The sequence below is a fragment of the Melozone crissalis genome, unplaced genomic scaffold (genome assembly GCF_028551555.1).
Source record: "Melozone crissalis strain CALT ecotype California unplaced genomic scaffold, PUWL_Pcris_2 ptg000012l_1, whole genome shotgun sequence".
NCBI lineage: Eukaryota > Metazoa > Chordata > Aves > Passeriformes > Passerellidae > Melozone > Melozone crissalis.
In genome coordinates this window covers 484,657-504,555 of record NW_026535790.1, presented here as the reverse complement: position 1 = coordinate 504,555, position 19,899 = coordinate 484,657, and the positions used below count along the sequence as shown (strand labels likewise).

At 51.6% G+C, this 19,899-nt stretch overlaps 1 protein-coding gene across 1 annotated transcript; it reads right to left on the bottom strand.

The window, feature by feature from the left end:
- Positions 1–11,563: 11,563 nt before the first annotated feature.
- LOC128933769 (uncharacterized) lies at positions 11,564–14,290 on the bottom strand. The gene is made up of 3 exons (XM_054270852.1): positions 13,713–14,290; positions 13,408–13,580; positions 11,564–12,681 (listed from the first exon to the last, which is right to left on the bottom strand). Exons 1-3 carry the CDS (start codon positions 14,086–14,088, stop codon positions 12,304–12,306), a joined length of 927 nt encoding a protein of 308 aa, XP_054126827.1. The 5' UTR covers positions 14,089–14,290; the 3' UTR covers positions 11,564–12,303.
- Positions 14,291–19,899: the final 5,609 nt, after the last annotated feature.

The window sequence follows — 19,899 nt, the reverse complement described above, 5'->3', positions numbered from 1 at the left end:
TTGGGAACTGCCCCAGCACCACTCAGCAGACTCCAAACTGCCGGAGACTGTATCCAGGTCACTGGGAAAGCTCATCCTGCCCCTCCCTCTCTGGGGACAGACACCACTTGCAGTGTTTGAGACTCCAAGGAGCACTGCAGGGGAAGAACTGTGGATCCTGTGACGACACTGAGTCTGTAGGGGCAGAGGTCCACTCAGCCCGGCTGGCAAGACCAGGCACAAACACGGCCCCTCTGGAAGAGTTTCTCACTTACTCTGAAGCAAATAGAAGAGGAAGGCATCAGGCTGCTGAATCATGAGTAGGAGCTGGATCTGGGATAGCAGCAGGAGCAGCTGCTGCATCAAATGAGTGTTCAGCACCAAGTCCAGCCCCAAGGGGATCCACAGGATCTCCTCCTCCTCCCAGTGCCTGTGTCTGGCAGAGTGAGGCAATAGTCACACGCATCTCCCACATGGGGGTCCAGGAAGGGCTGGGCAGCCCCATGAACACATCTGGGCCTGCAGCACCTGAGAGTCAATGGGGACAGGAAGGCCAGGCCTGCCCTTCCCCATCTGCCAGGGAACAGGATCCTGTGCAGCTCAGAGGGGCTTCGAGCAGCCCCTGGGCAGAGCTGGCCAGCCCTGCTGGGAGCTGTGCAATGCTGTTTGCTCTTCCCTCTCACCCGGGCAGGCTGGGCACTGGATCCTGCACAGCAGGAGCAGCACAGGGGCTCCTGGAGGCTGCAGGGACAGTCCTGTGGGAAAGCTGTGCCACTGTCACTGGCCAGGCTGGGCACAACTGTGCAGCCCTTCAGTTCCTGGCTCAGCCTCTGAGGCTGATCCAAGGACGGACAAAATGCCATCCGGGGAGCTGTGCTAGTTCATGTCACAGACATCTTTTCATTAAAATCTTTTCGTTAGGATTTTTCCTGCTGAAGCTGAGAAGTTTCAGCAACAAATGTAAACAATGGGTATCTGCTGCTGTGGAATGCAGCAGGTGCGTCCGTGATTGGTCTCGGGTGGATGTTTGGATTTACTGACCACTCACGCCGGAGCTGCTCTTGCTTTCTGCTGGGACACAGATCTTTGTTATTCATTCTTTTCTATTCTTAGCTTAGCTAACCTTCTGAGAACTTTTCCTTCTATTTCTTTTTAGTATAGTAATAATGTAATGTATATATCATAAAATAATAAATCAAGCCTTCTGAACATGAGGTCAACATTCTCGCCTCTCTCTTCATCCTGCAACCCTTGTGACCACCATCACAAGTTCTGACTAGAGAGTCCAGTGGAGTGAGGGAATGGATGTGAAACCAATGGACATCCCTCTGTCCATCCATCCATAAAATCATAGAATCACTGACTGGTTTGGGTGGGAAGGGAGCTTAAAGACCATCTTGTTCCAAAAGCCTGCCATAGGCAGGGACATTTCCACTATCCCAGGTTGGTCCAAATCCTGTCCAGCCTTGTCTTGGACACTTTCAAGGATACAGGGGCAGCCACAACTGCTCTGGGCAACCTGTGCCAGGGCCTCACCACCCTGACAGGGAACAATTTCTTCCTAATATGCCATCTGAACCTCCCCATTTTCAGTTTAAAGCCATTCCCTCTTGTCCCATCCCTCCAAGCTCTTGTCCACAGTCTCTCTCCAGCCCTCTTGGAGCTCCTTTAGGCACTGGAAGGGGCTCTAAGATCTCCTCAGAGCCTTTTCCAGGTGAGCACCCCAGCTGTCCCAGCCTGGCTCCAGAGCAGAGGGGCTCCAGCACTCAGAGCAACTCCATGGCCTCCTCTATACTCACTCCAACAGCTCCACGTCCTTCTGACGTTGGGACTCCAGAGCTAGAAGCAGCTCTGCAGGTGGGAATTCACCAGAGTGGAGCAGAGGCTGGTCCTGCCCTGCTGCCCAGGCACGCAGCTGGGACGCAGTCGGCTTTGAGGGAGCGCATCCCCTCGTCCGTCCATCTATTCCCACCTCAGGAACAGAGCTGGGAAAAGCCAGAGCGAGACCTCCTGGGACACGGAGACGAGAGAACTCACTGTGGGAACGGAGCCCGTGAACCCTCCCCGTTCACCGCCTCCTTGTCCCGTTCCTCCCCGCGCTCCCGGAGCGGCCCCGGGGCGGCAGCGGCCGGCGGGGAGCGGGGCAGGGGCTGAGCGACCCCCGGAGGTTCTCCCGTCCATCCCATCCCATCCCAGTCCCCGTTCCTTCTCATCCCCTGCGGCCGCTGCCCCCTCCTCTCGGCAGTCGCGCCCCTGCCCTTCCAGCCTGCCCAGCTGTGGGGCATTCATGCATTTTTTATCTTGCTGTTTCTCCCATTCCTCATGGGTTTCCTTCTGTCCCATGCCCACCTCTGGATAGGAGCACAACCTGTGTGTTCCTCCTGTTTTCTTCCTACTTTTAACTGGAACAGCAAAGGGTGGTGGAAATTTGGCGCTTTGTGGGTGTGGATTTGGGGAGAGAATCTGATCCAGTTCCTTTTCCTTTGAAGACTGGGCAGGAGCAAGAGCCTGCCAGAGGGGGATGTTGATGGTGATTTTGGTCAAGAACTGCACCTGGAAGGGAGAACAACCCTGGGCTGGGTCCGTAGGGGAGCAGAAGGTGTGTGGTGGAGGGGCTTCCCCATGCACTGTGGTCTGAGAGCAGCCACTCAAAGGGCTGTGAGGCAGAGCATTCCAAGGCACAGTTGCTCAGGAGCATCTCTCCATCAGGGCCTGCTCTTCTGTGGAATTTCTGTCAGCTTCATTCTCTGCTGAGTCCTCACGTTGGTGAGGAAACAGCAGCCCTGGCATCAGCTCAGCTGGCCATGACAAGGGGCCGCAGGCTCGCTCACAGCCTGGGCGTTTGCAGCCACGGCTGAAGGATGCGATGCCGTGTCCCTCTGCAGCTGGCACTCTCCTAGAAACGATCACAGGTGTCCACACCTTCGGGCTACTGTGGTCTGCAGCCCTGATTTTAAGCAGCAGGAGGATTGGGTGCATTCCTGATCTGTCCCACTCATGTGGAAGTGGCCCTGCATTGCAGGAAGGTTCTCACTGTGCTGGTGCTGTTGCATGGGCTGGATCCCTCCCCAGGTTTGATCTCTACTGGCCAAGGGCTGCAGGGAGGTCACCAAAACTCAGCCAGTGATGATACAGATGTTTGGAGGAAGAGCTCTGGAAATGAGAAGACAAATCTCAATGTTTTCCCAACCAACTTAAATTCCAGGTTCATCCCCACTGCATATTCTACAGCCTTGGCATCTGCAGTAGCTGCAGCTGGGTTGTTTGGTGGGGAAGTCGGTGGACCTGCTCTGCCCTATGACAGGAATCCACCTTCTGTATTCTCCTTCTCCACCTTCATCTTGATGAAGAAGATGGTTACTATCATCTTTGTGCCATTTCGTGTTAATTTCCATGGAATAAATTTGACTCAGGGAAGTAACTTTTAACACTAATGTCTAAAATTTCCATTGTTCACACAAGGCTCAGGGCATTGAGCACTGCAGACTTCTGGGTTTGCCCCATTGCATCTTGATAAACCTCTGAGGAAACATGGAGGGGAAATTATGGGGCTTTAAGGCTGTTAAATGTTACTGGTGTGTTTCTATGTTTCCTAACACAATTCTTCTTTCTTCCCATACTCTCCCCCCACTGTTTAAAGGACCTGAGCTGGGAATTCTCTTGTTTAAGCCACACCCTTCAGGTCTGTGCGGGATTGATGTTTTCTTTGGCAAACCTAAACTCCATGAAGAAGAGTGCCTGCCTCTTGCCAGTGCCTCTGCCAGGGAACACCCAGGTATTCATGCACTTGTCCTGCACAGCCTGTGGTACCTTCCTGCTGTGCTCTGTCAGTGGCTGTGAGAGGAACAGGCTCTCTCTGGACTTGAACCGTAACAAAAATCCCATCCTTCACCATGGGAGTTACCAGGCACATTGGATTCATGGTACTTCTGTAGCTCTGCTTTTCCAAAGGTGCTGCTCAAAATCTCATAAAACCCACCAGGGGCCAGGAAACTGAGCACACCCTCCTGATCAATGGAGTCAATGCAAACATCCCAGGAGTGGGCACTGCTGAATTTGTGGAGCTCTATCACACCAGTGGGCAAACAGCCCACCTGGATGGGCACTGCCTGCTCCTGTGCAATGCAACGGGAGCCGAGCGTGCTGAACCTCCAGGGCAAAGTCACCGACAGCCAGGGGCTCTCTCTCATTGGCTCCTCTTCCCTGAACCCTGCCCTGGTTATCCCTCACAACCCCATCCAGAACAGCCCTGGTACCATTGCTCTCTGCTATGGAAAAGGAACTACAGAGAGGGCGTGAGCATCATGAGCTATGGACTGGTAGATGCCCTGCTCCATAAGACTAAGAAGACAGACAGACAGACAGAGCAGACACTCCTGCCAGGGTGCTGACCCCTGGCTTTCCTGGAGGATCCCACTGAGAGGGCTGTGGATGAGTCAATGGAGAGGTGCTGTGGGAAAGATTCTCAGAGGATCTTCCAACACCAGGCAGGGACAGCCACTGCATCCTGGCTGCTGAGCTGCACTCCTCTGCTGTCCTGATCAGGGAGGTCCTTCCCTCTGCTTCTTCTGGCACATGTGAGTTCAGAGAACTCTAGGGCCCCACTCCACCGTGCTGAGGGACGTTGTCTTGGTGCTGACTGATGGACCAAAGACATTGTTTCACCGGGGATGTCTACAGCCAGATCTCCCTAGATTGACTCCTCCTGATCAGCCCAGCACAAAGCAAAGCCCCAGGTAAGGACTGATGAGTGGATGTTGACCTCAGGGCTGGAGGAGAGATCAGCCAGGCTTGGCCAGGGGATGCTGTTGTGTTCATTGTTGCTTGGCATTCTGAGAGAGCAGTGAAAATGTGCCCCAGAACTCAGTGGCAAATAAAAAAGCAAAACAAATGTTAGAAATTATTGAAAAAGTAATTATATAAAGCAAAGTGAATATCAGAAATTATTAGGAGAAGAGGAAAGAATGGAGGACAGCTTTTATGTCTCTATAAATTCATGGTTTGCTTGGATGTTTAACTGTGCCTTGCGTGGTTCAATATACCAATCTCAAAAAGGATGTGTTAGGATTGGAGGCATTCAGACAAGTCAGCCAGGATGGGTAGTGCTGTGGAAATGCTTCCACAGAAGAAATAACTTCGAACACCTAGAAAAGGAAAAGCTGAGGAGGGCCCTGGCAGAGGTTTTAGAGATGTGAGCAGCCCAATGAAAATGAACAGGGCTGGATTTCTTACTCTTCCACCTGGCACAAGTCCTAAGGGGCAGCGAAAAGAGGCAGGAGGCAGTTTCAGGGCAAACAAGAGGAGGTGGTGTGGCAGTGGTAGACCAGAGCCCCAGGTTAGGGACCTGATGGAGGTCCCCAGCCCATATTTTCTTTGCCTCTTAGGTAGATGCAGTTCTGCTCTCAGCCCTGCAGCCACCCTACCATCACTCCTGGTTGTGTCACATCTCCTGGAAATCTCTCCCTTCCCTGTGTGCAACATGTTGGTCACACACAGCAAATGCACACACTCCTAGGAAAACCACAAGGGCTTTACTTCCATGGCACCAGCTGCAAGCACAGGTCACACGTGTGCCACTGTGTGTAGCTGCCCTTGTAGCTGCCCTCTGAACTTCCTCTCAGTGCTCTCAATTTCTTCCAGGCCACCAGAGAAGGAAGAAATATTTTGTTATTTTGGGCACCTCAAAAGAAGATTCTGGGGATGCTGACTCTGTGAATGTCTTGTGTAATTCACTGACTCATGATTTCTGGGAGTACAGTTTTCCTGGACAAATCTGGTTCCCATAAAAGTATTTTGACAACTGAAACTTTTCATAAACAGTTGAACTCCTTAAAATTCAAACTGCACTGAATATTCTCACACCACTTGTGATTGTCTACTTCAGCTCTGCTTTTTCCCCGGGAAAGGTGCTCTAATTTCCCCTCTGAATGAGCTGGGCTGTGAACAGTTAATGATCAAGGGAAGGGGGGCATGGAAAGCAATGTGAAAACATAACTGTTGTCAGACTAAGCAGGAAATTTGTAAGGATTATGTTTAACTATTCTGCAAGACTGATACTGGTCAAGGAGGTGACTGGAGATAGGCTTTGACATAATTTTCTAATGAGGTGTTGTTAAGATGTCTCAAGCAGTTTGGGGAAGGTTTTCCTTCATTCCACTTAATGACACTGTGTGACTGTATTTTAATCATCCTAAAAGGCTGATTTTTAAAGCAACTCCATGCTGAGCACCCTGTGAGAAGCTGATTTAATTTGACCACTTCAGATTTGGGACAGAAGCTTAAAAAATGTCCCAGCTTCTAGTCCTGTCTTTGTACAGCTCATCTGTCTCATGCTGAGAGAACTTAAAGCTGTGAGAGCACTGGAGCAAAATTCCTCCCTTGAGAGATGCCAATGTGGAAAATGTTCTAGTGAATCCCTGAATGGTTTGGGTTGGGAAGGACCTTAAAGGTCATTGTCATGGTTTGACCCTGGCACAATGCCAGTGCCCCCATGAGAATACCCTCTCCCTGGTGTCTGCTGTGAGATGTGACCAGGAATAAGTAAAGCAGGCTCCTACTTAGAAATAAAGAAAACTTTATTAACTAAACTACAAGAAAATTTAAAAAAAACACAAGGAAAATGAAAACCTTACAAAAGCATTTTCCTCCTCCCCCCCCCCCCACCAAATTTCCCAATGCAATACATTCTCCCAAATCACCAACTCTCAGTCCGGCACCACCCTTTAGAATACTCAATCTTCAGTTCATCAAGAGGAGAGGAGAGGAGTCCTTCTTGCACCATAGGCTTCCCCTGGAAACACATTAAAACCTCGTGTGTTTCCATGTCACTCAGCACCACCAGGAAAATCCATAGACATCGTGCCACCTTCCTTCCATGCCCAGTGCTCTCACCACTGTGCATGGACCAGAGCTGCTTCTAGGGTTGTCTTTCAAGGGTGCTTTGTCTCACTCCAAAAAAGGCACAGTCTCTGCTTTGGGACATCTGTCCCCCCCAAATTTTTCACCCCCTGGGGCCGAGGGGTACCCACAATGAACCCTCCTGGTTCTGAGGCACTGCCTCCCCCTAAATGCAATCTCTGTGTCACAGGAAAAAAAAATGGTTCCGTCTATGGCCACACAAGAAAAGTCCAGCCAAAAGGCCACTCCGTCATCTCTCCCCCCACTCAAGAGTCTTCTGCACTTCCCTCATGGCCTATCCCCTCTTATCTCTTATCTCTCTTCTCATTCAGCTCCAGGAGGATCAGCATTTGCAAGGTTTCTATCATGCAAGAAAAGGGTTAAAAATTTCAGTCTCTGCCTGTCCCAGAGCTCCGGAACTCCCACGCTGCCCTGCCGGGCACCTTCTCACCGCACTCCCCCCTTCTCCTCCGGGGCCGGCCGCTATCAAATTCAGACGCCGGCTCTCCCTCTCTCTCTCCTCGGGGTGGGGGTGGCTGCCCGATGTCTCTTGGTGCTCCTCCACCCTTCCATCCTCAAGAGCCTCTTCACCCCCCATCTCTGTCCAGGCCCAGGCCTACCACAGGCTGCCCCTTCCCCGCCCAGCAGCAGCAGCTGGACGGTGGAGGGAGATCCGACATCTTTGCCTCCGAAGTCCCAAGAGAGCTTCCCTGGGGAGCAGCTTTGCTTTTAACCGCTGTGTGTTCTCAGAGGCGTGTCCAAACTTCAGTGGCTACATCAGGTGCCAATATTAAAATCTGAGCACCCATTGGTTTGACCACAGCATATCCCAAAAAATAACCTACTTCCTGTCAGTGAAACCACGACACATGCCCAGTGCTCTCACCACTGCACATGGACCAGAGCTGCTTTTAGGGTTTTTCTTTTAAGGATGCTTTGCCCATTTCTAAAAAAAGCACAGTCTCTCACTTTCAGGACATTTCTGTTCTTCAAATTCATCTCTTGGGGCCGAGGGGTCTCAAGAACAGAGATTTTCTTCTTCCCTGAAGATCGAGGGCACCACCACCCTCCTCACCCGTCATCTCTGTTCATGCACTCCTTCACATCACATCACTGCCCTCTCTTGGCTCCAAACCATTCCCTCCCTTTAAATGGAGGCAATGGCTTAGAGCCAAGAGAGTGCAGTGATTTTATGAGAATAACATCACTGAAAAATTGTTCTGTCCATGGCTATACAAGAAAAGTCCAGCTAAATGCTACTCTATCATCTCTTCTTACTTAGGATTTTTCTTAACTTCTTCGGGCATCTTTCACTTGCACAAACTTTCATCACACTGGCTCATTTCTTCTTATTTCATCTCTATCTCTCTTCTCATTCAGCTCTAGGGGGATCAGCATTTGTAAAGTTTCTATTATTTAAGAAAAGGGTTAAAATCTCAGGCTCTGCCTGCTCAGAACTCTCTTAAGGCTGCTGGGCACCTCTTAGCCGCACCCTCTTCTCCTTCTCGGCCATGCTGCCCGCACAAGATATCAAATGTTAAGGTGGTACAAGCACAGGCACAGGCTCTCTCTCTCTCTGGGGGGGCTGCCCGATGCCTCTCAGTGCTCCTCCACCCTTCCATCCTCAGGGCCCTTCACCTCCCCTCTCTGTCCAGGGCCCGGCTCACCTCACACGGCCCCATGGCTTCCCCTCCCACACCCAGCCCGCAGCCGGGCAGGGCAGCTCTGAACCTTTCACCACCTGAACCAAGAGAGCTTCTCCTGGGCGTTCTCTGCTTTAACTCCCTGTGTTCTCAGAGGCGTATCCATGTCCTCAGTGGCCACACCAGGTGCCAATATTCAAATCTGAGCACCTATTGGTTTGACCACAGCATCCCAAAAAACTCACTTCCTTTTCAAACCAGGACACCCTAACCCAAATGCCTTTTGACCAGTTGAACAATTTCAGTCAATTCTGAGCAGTGGGTAGAGATACAAAGTGTAGTAAAAAGTATTCTCTTGGGTGGGATGACAACCTCAAATCCTTTTTGTCACCAAAAGAAAGGTTGAGCATGTGCTCAAGTTACCTGTGATGCAGCATGGCAGCATGATTTCAGAGCAGTGGGGGGGAGAAAGGTGAAGAGCATGGGAGCAGGAGGGCACAAAGTCATGGGAGCAGTGTGATCCCTGACACCAGAGGGTTTCTGACCACCCAAAATGCACTGTTGTTTCTTGGCAGAGCTTAACATGAAATATGTGTGTTCACTGATGAAGGTCTGGGGCCAGGTGTGGGGTCTGCAGCCAGAGCAGGAGCAATCCATCAAAACCTGTCTCCAGGGATTCCTGGCCAGCCCCCATCCCTTCTCCATGGATGGGAGAGTTCTGAAAACCAGTCCTGAGTGTGTCACCCCCAAAAATATGCCATTCCTGTCACACAGTGGTGGTAAGTAGGAGGGGCTCTGCTTCCAGCACAGTGAGCAGGGCTGGGACCAGGGTCAGGTGACATCTCTACAGGAGAGGGCACATGTGGGCAAGCCACTGGCCTTCTGTGGGGAGGCCCTGCTTTTGGACCTGTTGCTCACACAGAGGCTCAATTGCTGGGAGCAGCTACTGGCACCCAGGCTGGAACTGTCCAGAGGTGGGATGTCACAAGGGCTCTAGCAGGGGAAAAAGAGTGGGAAGCTGAGACAGCCCAACCTATTGTTGCCCAGAGAAACTGTAGGTGCCTCATCCCTGAAAGTGTTCCAGACCAGGTTGGGTAGGGCTTGGAGCAACCTGGGATAGTGGAAGATGTTGCTGTCCATGGCAGGGGATTGGACTAGGTAGCCTTTAAAGGTTCCTTTCAATTCAACCCAACCTGGCCCAATCCAACACATTCTCTGACTCTGATTGTGCGACCTCCTGGGGCTCCCCCATGCTGGGAAAGGTCAAGGCTGTAATGCCTGCCCTCTGCTTTGTTCCCTCAGCTTCCTTCCAGGGCTGGGAAATTTCCCTGTTTGTTATGGGATCTCTCCTGCTCCTGTTATTTTTTGTCGGCCTGGCTTTTTATTTCATCAAGAGGTGAGAAACCACCGTTGTATCTGCTGTGTATGCCCCACCCTCTCCTTCCCCAGGGCCTCCTCTCTGTAACTGCTTCACAGAGACCTGCTTCTTTACTCAGCTAAACACCTACACTGCCTTCAGGCTGTTCAACATGCTGCTCCTCATCCCTGAAGTCCCTTCCTTTTCACAAAGCCTCTGTTTCTGTCAGAGCAGACTGCAGGTTCTGCAGGAGGCTGGGATAACACCAGTAAATCCTGGATGATGCTGGGAATGGCAGCAGGTGCAGTGTAAGGGCCATCAGTGGTACTGACAACATGCTGTGGTGGGAGAGCAGAAAGCTGAAGGCACGTGGCACACAACAGATGATGCTGTGGCCACAGGGAAGAGCTCTTCCTTGGAGCACGATGGAAATGACAGACACCTTAGGATGACCTTGGTGGGAAACACCTTCTGTGTTACAACATGACACCACATTAAATACTAACTTAGTGTTCCCCAATATGGTCGGGAGGCAAACAGCAGCTGAACACTCAGGCTGTATGTCTGTCTGAAATAAATGTTATGGTGGATAGGTTATTTAACCAGCCCAAGTGATTTGTTGTTATTAATTTTTACTGGGGTTTTTTTAGCACTGGATAAAGGGCAGATGTGCAAGAGTTAGAAATGAGGAAGGTTCTTAGAATACATTTGGAGAATAGAAAACCCAGTATATATATATATTTTTTTTTTAATAATTTAAGAAATAGCCCAAGTCAGATTTAGGGAAGCTCTTTCAGAAACCAGCGTGGTTTTAAGTACACGTGCCAGGGAATAGCAGTTGTTCTGCTCCTCTTTTTCTCTGAAATGTTAACAGAGACATTAGGGAACTGTGCCTGCTGAGTGCTGATCATCCAGCCTCTTCTTTTCAAACCTGAGGTGCAGATTAGCTGCCTTGTGCAAAAGAGCAGAGCAACTGACTATGTGGTTTTTTTTCATCTGTTGCTTTTCAGACATCCCGAAAATTACACCAACATCCAAATGAGTGACTGCAGGCAGATGGCAGCAGACTTCCAGTTCCCCTGGGCACAGCTGGATCTGACAGCCCTGGGGCCAGCAATGTGTCTGGGGCAGCAGAGCAGGTGTCCAGCTCCCCCAGGCTCTGGGGCTGCTGCACAGACCTGCCACATGCATCTACATCTGTGCCCGTGCGTACAGCTCCGTGTGTGTGTCTATGTACAAACACTTCTGTTGGTTTTTACCCTTCTTAATTTTGACCTTTGACTCAAAGAGCCCTCAGAAACAGGCTGGGAACTTCTCATAGGCACAGGCTGTGCCGAGCGTGGTGCCCGCGCAGACAGAAGCTGCTTGGCTGATGTGGAGGAAGGACACGTGCTCTGCCTCCTCTCGGGATTCACTACTGGCTGCTGAGCCAAGGCCACCCCCATCAGACCTTTCCTGCTGGCAGCCAAGGCCAGTCTCTGGTCCTCCTGGACTCCACTGCTCAGCGAGGGCCCATCAGGCTCCTCCGTGCCCTTCTGGTGCAGGGAAGGGGGTTCTCAGCATCATGACCTGCTCTGCTAGAGCAGCACTGCACCATCAGCAGCCTGCACTAGGGAGAACCAGGAGGAAAACCAGTTAGAGGAGAGCTAAACACCCAGTTAATCAGCTCCTGCCCAGGTGCAACTCTTACTGGTACAGTCCTGCCAATACCTCACCAGACAGTGGGCAGCAGCAGTACCAGACTCTAGATCTGTGGGGTGTGGAGAGTGGAATCTGCTCAGTAAAAGATTGTTTCCTACAAGTCTGATCTATCCCTAATGGTGCAGCAGATGATACCAGGCTCCAGCAACATTGTGTGTGGAGCACTGATCTCACCTCACAGGTTTCTGCACCCTGTGCAGTTCCATGCATGGTGATAGGACCCAGACAGTTCCAGCCTGCTCACTGGCTGGGTGAGGGGTAGGGAATACACAGATACTGATCCCACACTGGTTCTACACCGTGCTGTAGACAGATTTTTACTGAACAAGCTCCTGTGGAGGGAAGGGCAAGATTGATCATCGTGGCATTGACCCGTAAGAGAAGGAAGCGCCCTGTATCCCTGGAGTCCCACCTCCCTGCTGTGTCCATGTTAGCTGCATCTTCTCCTTGCAGGCAACTGCGTTCTCCTGAGGTCCATGGGCCCCAGCCAGCTCCAGTGCCAGCCAGGATCAGCAGCACAGGAGGAGCAAGGCCTCAGCCTTCCACTGTCCAGCCTCTTGTGCCAGGCAGCCCCTTCCAGTCAGCAGGGCTGGGAAGATGAGGCATCAGGGACCTTATCTGCTGGGTGCTGCATGGACCTTAATCCTTGGGCAGCCTCTGAGAGATGGTTCTTCCTCCTGGCTCCATTAGCACAGGCCTGCCGGCACACACAGGCCTTGTGGGAGCTCAGATCAGCTCCATCTTGAACTGGCTGAAGTTTGGCATGATGGCCGAGGGCTCGGCCATGCTGCTGAAGGGCCCACAGGGCTGGGTGGCAGGCACAGTGCTGTGGCTCACGGTGGAGCTGAGCTGCTGCAGTGTCACCAGCACCTCCTGCTGCAGCCGCTGCTGCTGCTCCTGCTGGCGCTCCAGGTGGCACTGCCGCTCCAGCACCGCATGCAGGGCCTGGCTCAGCTTCTGCACCTCCACCTGCACAGCATCCAGCCTCTCGGTGATGGCAGGGCAGCTGGGAGCAGGGGGGGGCACTGCTCCGCTGCAAGCAAGGCTGGGATTGCCCAGACCCACAGAGTCTGGCAAGGCCGTCTGAGTGCTGGCATCTTTGACCTGGAATAGTGGGAGGCAGGAGAGAAGGGAATGTGAAATGTTATCAGCTGCCTGTTCAAGGGCATTTAACATGGGATTCATTCTGCACTTAGCCACAAGGCTCAGAGAAGGGCTCTCAGAGAAAGACATCACCTTGCTGCAGACCTCTAGATCTCACCATGTTCTGCTCTTCAGCCCCACCCAGCCCCTAAGCTGCTGCTCCATCGGAGCCCCTGGTGCACCATGTTGTTAGCAGATGCTGATCCATCCTGGTGAGTGCCACTGTACAGCAGTGGGGCTGCCCATGCTGATGCCAGGCTTGTGTTTACTCTCTGCACAGACAGAAACAACATACCCTGGATTTTGATTTATAGCCTTGGGTGGCTGGTAGAACTTCCTGAGATGGTACTGGCACCAAGCCTTAAAAACAGGTTTTGGAGCTGCCAGTTGGAGGCCAAGCATGGCGTGACTGGCATCTCCATGGCCAGCAGTGGGTGCTGGCTGGAGGCAGGTGCGTGCGTGGCCTCACCCCCACCCAGAGGGGCTTCCCAGATATATTTGCCAAGTGCCAGGGTTAGCATTGCTGGGGAGTGCAGCTAGCAGAGGCTGGGGGCACTCTGGAAGCCCTTCACCCTCAGAAGCCTGCCCCAACACATTATGTAGACACAGCAGGGTTCTGTACAGGTTTGGCCGGATGGCAGCAGCTCCTGGCTGGAGCACATGGACTCTCTCATCCTGCCATCCTACCTTTTTCTGCAGGAGGATAGCCCTGTCCACTGTCTTCTTTTTCACCATCAGAGCTGAGTTCTGGGTGGGGGGTGTGACCAGCTGCCCTTGGCTGGGCAGTGTCTGGGGCAGGGGGGCAAGGTCCCTCAGAGCAGTCCCTGGAGCCAGGGCTGTGCCTGTGGAGCTGTCATCACCTGCAACAACAGAGAGAGAAATACCTCAAAAAAAGACCCTTGGGGGGGTCTCCAGTGGGGAATAGGGCCCTTTCATGAGCCCAGCACTGCCAGGCAGTGGCCATGGTAAACCCCAGTGGGGCCAGGCCTTACCATTTCCAGGGGCCAGCTCCATAGCCAAAGTGTCCCCAAGTTGCCCACCGTCCTTGCAGAGTGAGGCCACGCTGACAATCTGGATGCCTTCCTTGGTGTCCTGGCTGCCCACAGGATCCCCCGTGGGCAGTGCAGGGTGCTGGGTGCCCAGCAGCCTGGGGAGCTCAGCCTCATGGCCCTGCCAGGGCTGCTCCCCATCCCAGCCGGCTGCCGCTGACCCCGGCTCCACACTCTTCCTCTTGAGGAAGAGGTACACGGCCTGCGGCGTCACTCGGATGTCATCCAGCTCCAGCACCTTCTTGATCTTGCGGAAGCTCAGCCCAGCCCTGCGCAGCTCCACGATTCTCCTCTTGGCATGGTCGTCCAGCCGGCCCATCGTGCCGGAGCTCCTCCCGCGCCCGGCACCTACATCCCCGGAGCGCGTCCGTGCTGGGGATGCTGGCACCCCCCGGGCAGCTCCGTGCCCTGTGGTGGTGCTCAGGCTCAGCTAGTGCCTTGCTGCCAGGCTGCTGACCCTTGCTCTGCGTCCATGCAGTGCCATCCCCAGCAGTGACACGGTTCCCAAGTGGAAAGGGTGAAGGAGGTGGCTCTTCCCACCACAGTGAATGTGGACAGACCCAAGCCTGTCCCTTGCTCACTTGGAACCCCTTTAGAGAGAGGGATCCAGCTTGGTCCCCCAGTCTGCCAAAGGCACAGAGGATGGTGATGGGCTTGGCTCTGCCCAGTGTCCCAAAGTGGACATCAATCCCAGCCTGCCAGCAGCACAGTGAGGAATCAGAAGCAGTCAGGACCTCAAGCAGCAACTCAGTGTCTCAGGAAGCCTGGAGAGAGTCCTGGCAAGTGACGGTTCATCGCACAAAGCTGGCAGGACTCCATTGTATTTCCCTGGCGGCCCAGAAGGTCACAGCAAGCAGAACTGTAGAAACTCCATGTGTTTCTGGTGCTGCAGAGCCTGCCCTTGGGTCTGGAGATGACACCGTCCTGTACCTTTGGGAGAAGCAAATGCAACTACTGATACACTCATAAAGAAGGCACAACTATAAATATAATGGCTGCACTTCCTCTGCTTCCCCTCTCACACCAGGTACATGCCTCTCCCACACAGGGATATACCTATATATGTCTATCCATGCACATGTATGTGTCTGCACAACTATGGTGGAGAGTATTTTCCACTTTCTGCCAAATTCCTTAATCTGCAGGCATTTCTTAGACCCTCAGTGCTGCAGCTGCACCCTAAAGGACAGACTTTTAGGTTTCACTTCACTAAAATAAATATCTTCCAGGATATCCCAGAAGGCAGCAAAACACTTCCGATTAGAGACTACCTTAATTTGGCTGCTGCCAAGCAGATGTGATATAGGAACCTTTTCCAAACCACATTTCTCAAGGTACATGTGGATCTTATAAAAGACAGTAATGTGTTAACGTTGGCCAAGAAGGCACAGAGACTACTGGACATCAGCCTCAGGGAGAATTGGAGTCAATTTGATAGAGGAGTTTTGCCCCTCTGCATCTTACTTGTTCCATGGCAAAAGAAAGACCCATTAGCTCCAGAGATGTAGGCTCTACTTTGATCCAGCTCTGTTTCTGTCAAGAGGCCACTCCATGCCCTGCTTGCGTGCATTAGGGACCTTGGAGATAAGAGCTGGGGCAGTGGATATTGGAAAACAGACATCCTTGGATGTGGACAGTACAATTGCAGAGCAAGAGCAAAAGGTCAGAAATTCTCAACCTTCCCCACATCAAAGGAAGATGCTCCAAGGAGACCACCACCTTAAAGCTACAGGTATGAGGTGTTTGAGCCCTGGCAATATATACTCTGCCCTCCTCCCACAGTGCCTCCAGACATGGCCAGAGGACACTGGAGTGAGCTGATCTGAGCAGCTGTGACAGAAACACCATTTACATAAATGCCAGGAAAGCCAACAGCCACGGCTGCAGCCTTCACCCAGCCTCCACAGGGAAGATGAGGAGACCGCCTTGGAGGAGCACCAACTCCACACTGCATCTCCTCCAGCTTCCTCTCCACTGAAGGTGTTCCTCTTTGTGTAGCATCCCCATGTCCCAAGTCCCTCCTTCATCACATGCTCATCCCCTTCAGCCCTTCCCAGCCCTCAACTGAGATCCCACTGCCCTGCCCTGCTTTCCTGGGCTCGGGGAAAGTTCACGGGAGGCACAGACCATCCCTGTCCTGCTAATCCCACATAAACTCAGTATCCCCAATTCACAGTGTTCCCTCAGAACCCCCCATTTGTTGGAGGATCAGCAGGATGAGGAGTTTGGCCAGGATGGCTCCAGGGCAGTAGGGCTTGGCTATGGAGAGCAGCTGCATGGAGATACCATCAATGCTCAAGGCTTCACCCAAGCTCCTTATCCTTCAAGAACAGCACTTGCCTCTGCAGCAGGTCTTTTAAAAAAAAAAATCTATTTACTGATCAGAGGTAGACCAAGACCTGAAAAGCCATTTCAGAGAAGACACTGCAAAGCAGGCTGGAGGTCAGAATCCAGCAGGTGAGCAGGAGATGCAAGAGGCAAGTGCAGGTCTAAGTGCAGGTCAAAAACCAGCTCCAACCCTGCTCACTTACACCTCGAGGGCAGACAAAGTGCACAGCAGTGACTCCACCCCTGTCAGGTAGGGGAAAAGGGCTACTACTGAAAGCAACATGAGTCTATTCCATAAAACACAGAAATCCAGAATGCTTTGGGTAGAAAGAGACCTTAAAGCTCATCTTGTTCCACTCCCCTGCCATGGGCAGGGACACCTTTCACTATCCCAGGTTCACTCAAGCCATGTCCAACCCGGCCTTGAACACTTCCAGGGGCAGCCACAGCTGCTCTGGGCAACCTGTGCCAGGGCCTCACCACCCTCACAGGGAAGTTTCTTCCTAATATTTCATCTAAACCTACTCTCTGACAGTTTGAAGCCATTCCCCCTTGTCCTATCTCTAGATGCCCTTGTAAAAAGTATCTCCTCATGTTTCTTGCAAGCTCCTTTCAACTACTGGAAGGCCAACTCATAAGATCCACAGTCAGCCCTTGCAACAGCCGGGCCTGGCTTCATCTCTACTTATAACTTTATTTATCCAGGTCTTGCTGCAAACTCACAGTTTTTCTGTACTAAATGTGCTCCCCATTTCCACACTGAGTCCATCACCTTCTCCTCTTTCTCCCTCTCCAGAGGGTATTTTCCCCAGGGAGCTGCAACCTGTGCTATGCACACACCTTATCAACTTACACATTCACAAGAGAGATGAGATCTTTACACTCACCCGACCTTCAAGGTGCTTGTTACTCTCCAATAATGTTTGCACAAGGAAAAACAAAAATCAATTCAATGAGAGGGAAAGATTCAAGGATTTTCCTAGACCTGTGACTGATGAGCTTCCCTTCGCTTTCCAGGGCCAGGCTGAGAGTGACATGTTTCCTCTAATAGTTTCTTACACCACTTGGGAAAAGTTAATTCCAGTGGTGGTTTTGCAGGATAGGAAAAGGGAGCACATCTGTGTAAGAAAATTCACAGCAATTGTGTGAGCTCACCCTCTGGCTCTAAAGCTTTCCCTTTCTGTGGATGTCAGGAATACAAAGAGGGTTCATCTCCTCCAGAAAATCCTGACACAGTCTCATCTGGACTGACTCAATCTTTGTTATTTCTAAAATAGAGCAGCACCACAAAATTGGCTTGGCTAGCATTTCCATACAAAGACCAGGTGCTGTGAGTTGAGTGTGGGCAATAAAAGTCCCGTTCTGAAATCCTGCTTGCTCTGCCCCCCTGGCTGTCACACTGTGCTCCAGCCACAGCTGCAAGTCCTTTGGCAAACCCAGATTCTGCAGCCACAGATCATTCCCCTGCAAGCTGCAATGGCTTCTCGTGGAATCAAAGTGTCTTCCCCCCACACCCCTTGTGTTTTGCAGGGGGATGAGGATCCCAGGGGAAGATGTGGTGACTGGATCACTCAGTTTGCTTAGTTCCAATCAGAGGGGCCTGTCATGCAGCACCACAGTCTACAAGTTTTTCCCTTTAGTGGGTTGGCTTCTGAGACCTTACACAGCCAGCTGGACATACACATTTGCCTTGTTACACCACCACACCTGCAACAGGAATTTTACTCCAGCCTGCCAATTTAGGTGTCTGTCCAAATTTCAGATTAGCCACCCTTTCTTTAGCAGCTGCTGAATGCTTGCAATGCCTGAAGTCTTTATGTACTTAGTTAGTTAGTTTTGGCTGAGAAAGGCCCTTTACCTTGGTATTACTGCTGATAATGCTCTATTCCATAACTCTGCGTGCAGCTATATCCACAGAAACACAGCCTAGAGACTGAAGCAGCCTTCCCATCACAATTGTTTCCTTAGGTCCCCTATGCTCTGGCCCAGATAATACTACATACAAAATGAAACAGCCTCAAGAGAGGAGGAGAAAGAAGACAGCATGCTCCAGGCTTCCTGTCAGAGCAGAGTGGATTTAAGGTCTAAAACAGAGGAAGAGCATGAATTCAGTCTTCCTACAATTCAAGTGACGTAACCACTAGCCTTAAGCCAAGCAGGCTCTTCCTCTGCACAACTTGTCCCTTGTGCAAGCCTCCACTTCAGGAGGTGAACCCGAGAGAGAGGACCTTCCCCATCCTGCAAGTCCTTGGGGTAGAGCTCCCTCACTGCCTGCACACACATCCACCCCAGCCACTACCACCTGTCTCTCCCACAGTTCTTCTGAAGCCCTGATTACCTGGCTTTGAATGCCAAATTCCCCAAGAGTAAAACATTAATTGTGTGACCATGGAGCTGGCTCATGTCTGGGAAGATTAACTTCTCCCTTTTGTCTCACAGCTGCTCTTGGACACAGACAGTTTTTATCCTTATACACAGGTACAAGCAAAGCTGCTTCTAGAATTCATGCCGAGGTGATGCAAGTTAAGAGTTACTCCTTCAGCAGACATGGCCCAGGTCGCTGTGCTACCCTGGGGCTGGTTTATCAATGGCTGTTTTAGCTGCACCACAGCATGCCCGTGGCCAGCCTGGCCCATGAGATGGAATAGCCTTGGAGACATGGAGGCATTCAGGTACAGATGGTCTTAATCAGAGCAACAAGCTCCCATCCACTATTTCAGGAGCAGCAAAGTCATGAGGCAGCAGGTACAGAGGTGGAGCAACAGGTTTCACCAGAGAGACAAACTGCTGATGCTGAGAACAGATGTGATTGAAGGAGAGGAAGGAGAGAAGCAAAAGCTGTGACCCACAGGGAGCATGAAGATGCAGAAGAGCTGTATCAAGCACATACAGCTCTCTGGTCTCAGCAATTGAAAACAGACACTTCATGTTGTTAACATCCCAAAGCACGTTGAGCTTAAGGGCTTGCTGTGCTGCACAGAGTGCAAAATACTCCTGCCCTAAGAAGGTCCATGTCAGATCATGAAGAACAAAGTTGGATGTGGCTATGTCTCTTTCCTTTCAATGCTCCTTGTACAGTGCAAGGCCAGTTCACCAAGCCATGGGAAACAGTGTACCTCATTTACAATGGGTTCGGTGTTGCCAAAAGGGGATTGATCCTCATGGACCTTGTAAGGAGTCACAGGCCAATCTGCCAGATCTGGGCCGTGTGATTAGAAACAGCTCGACAAGGTTCTCTTATGTTGTCAATTGTCTCGCTTGTCTTACTTTCTTTTGTGTCTGATTTCCAGACCTCCTCCTCAGACCCCCAGCACAGCCTGGGAAGCTGGAGCAGCTGCAAGCAGCTGGGGAGAAACACTCATCCATCTTGTTTAGTTTTGTTGCTTTCCTGTAGTGTTGTGAATTGCTGCTGCAAAACCTGGCAAGACGAGACCTTTTTCACTCTGCATCAGCTTGGAGGGGAAAAGAATTATTATAAACATCTCCCAGAAGCGCAGGGAAGACAGTGCTGGTTTACATGGGATTCACATATAGATTCAGACAGCAAGAAAAGTATCAAGTAGAGCAAAGGAATTGTGGAAGGAGTGAGTCTGCTAGGGATGCCCAAATCCTCACCCTGCAGAGAACTGTGCTCTGAACACAGCCATGTGTCCATGGGGAGTACAATTCTCCACTGGGCTTCCTGCCCTCCAGGTCCTGTTCCAGGGATTGCCTGGCACAGCTCAGAAGGGACATGGATAGTTCTTTGTCCAACTCCTGGCCCTGCACAGGACAGCCCCAAGAATGGCAATGAGCTGGCCAA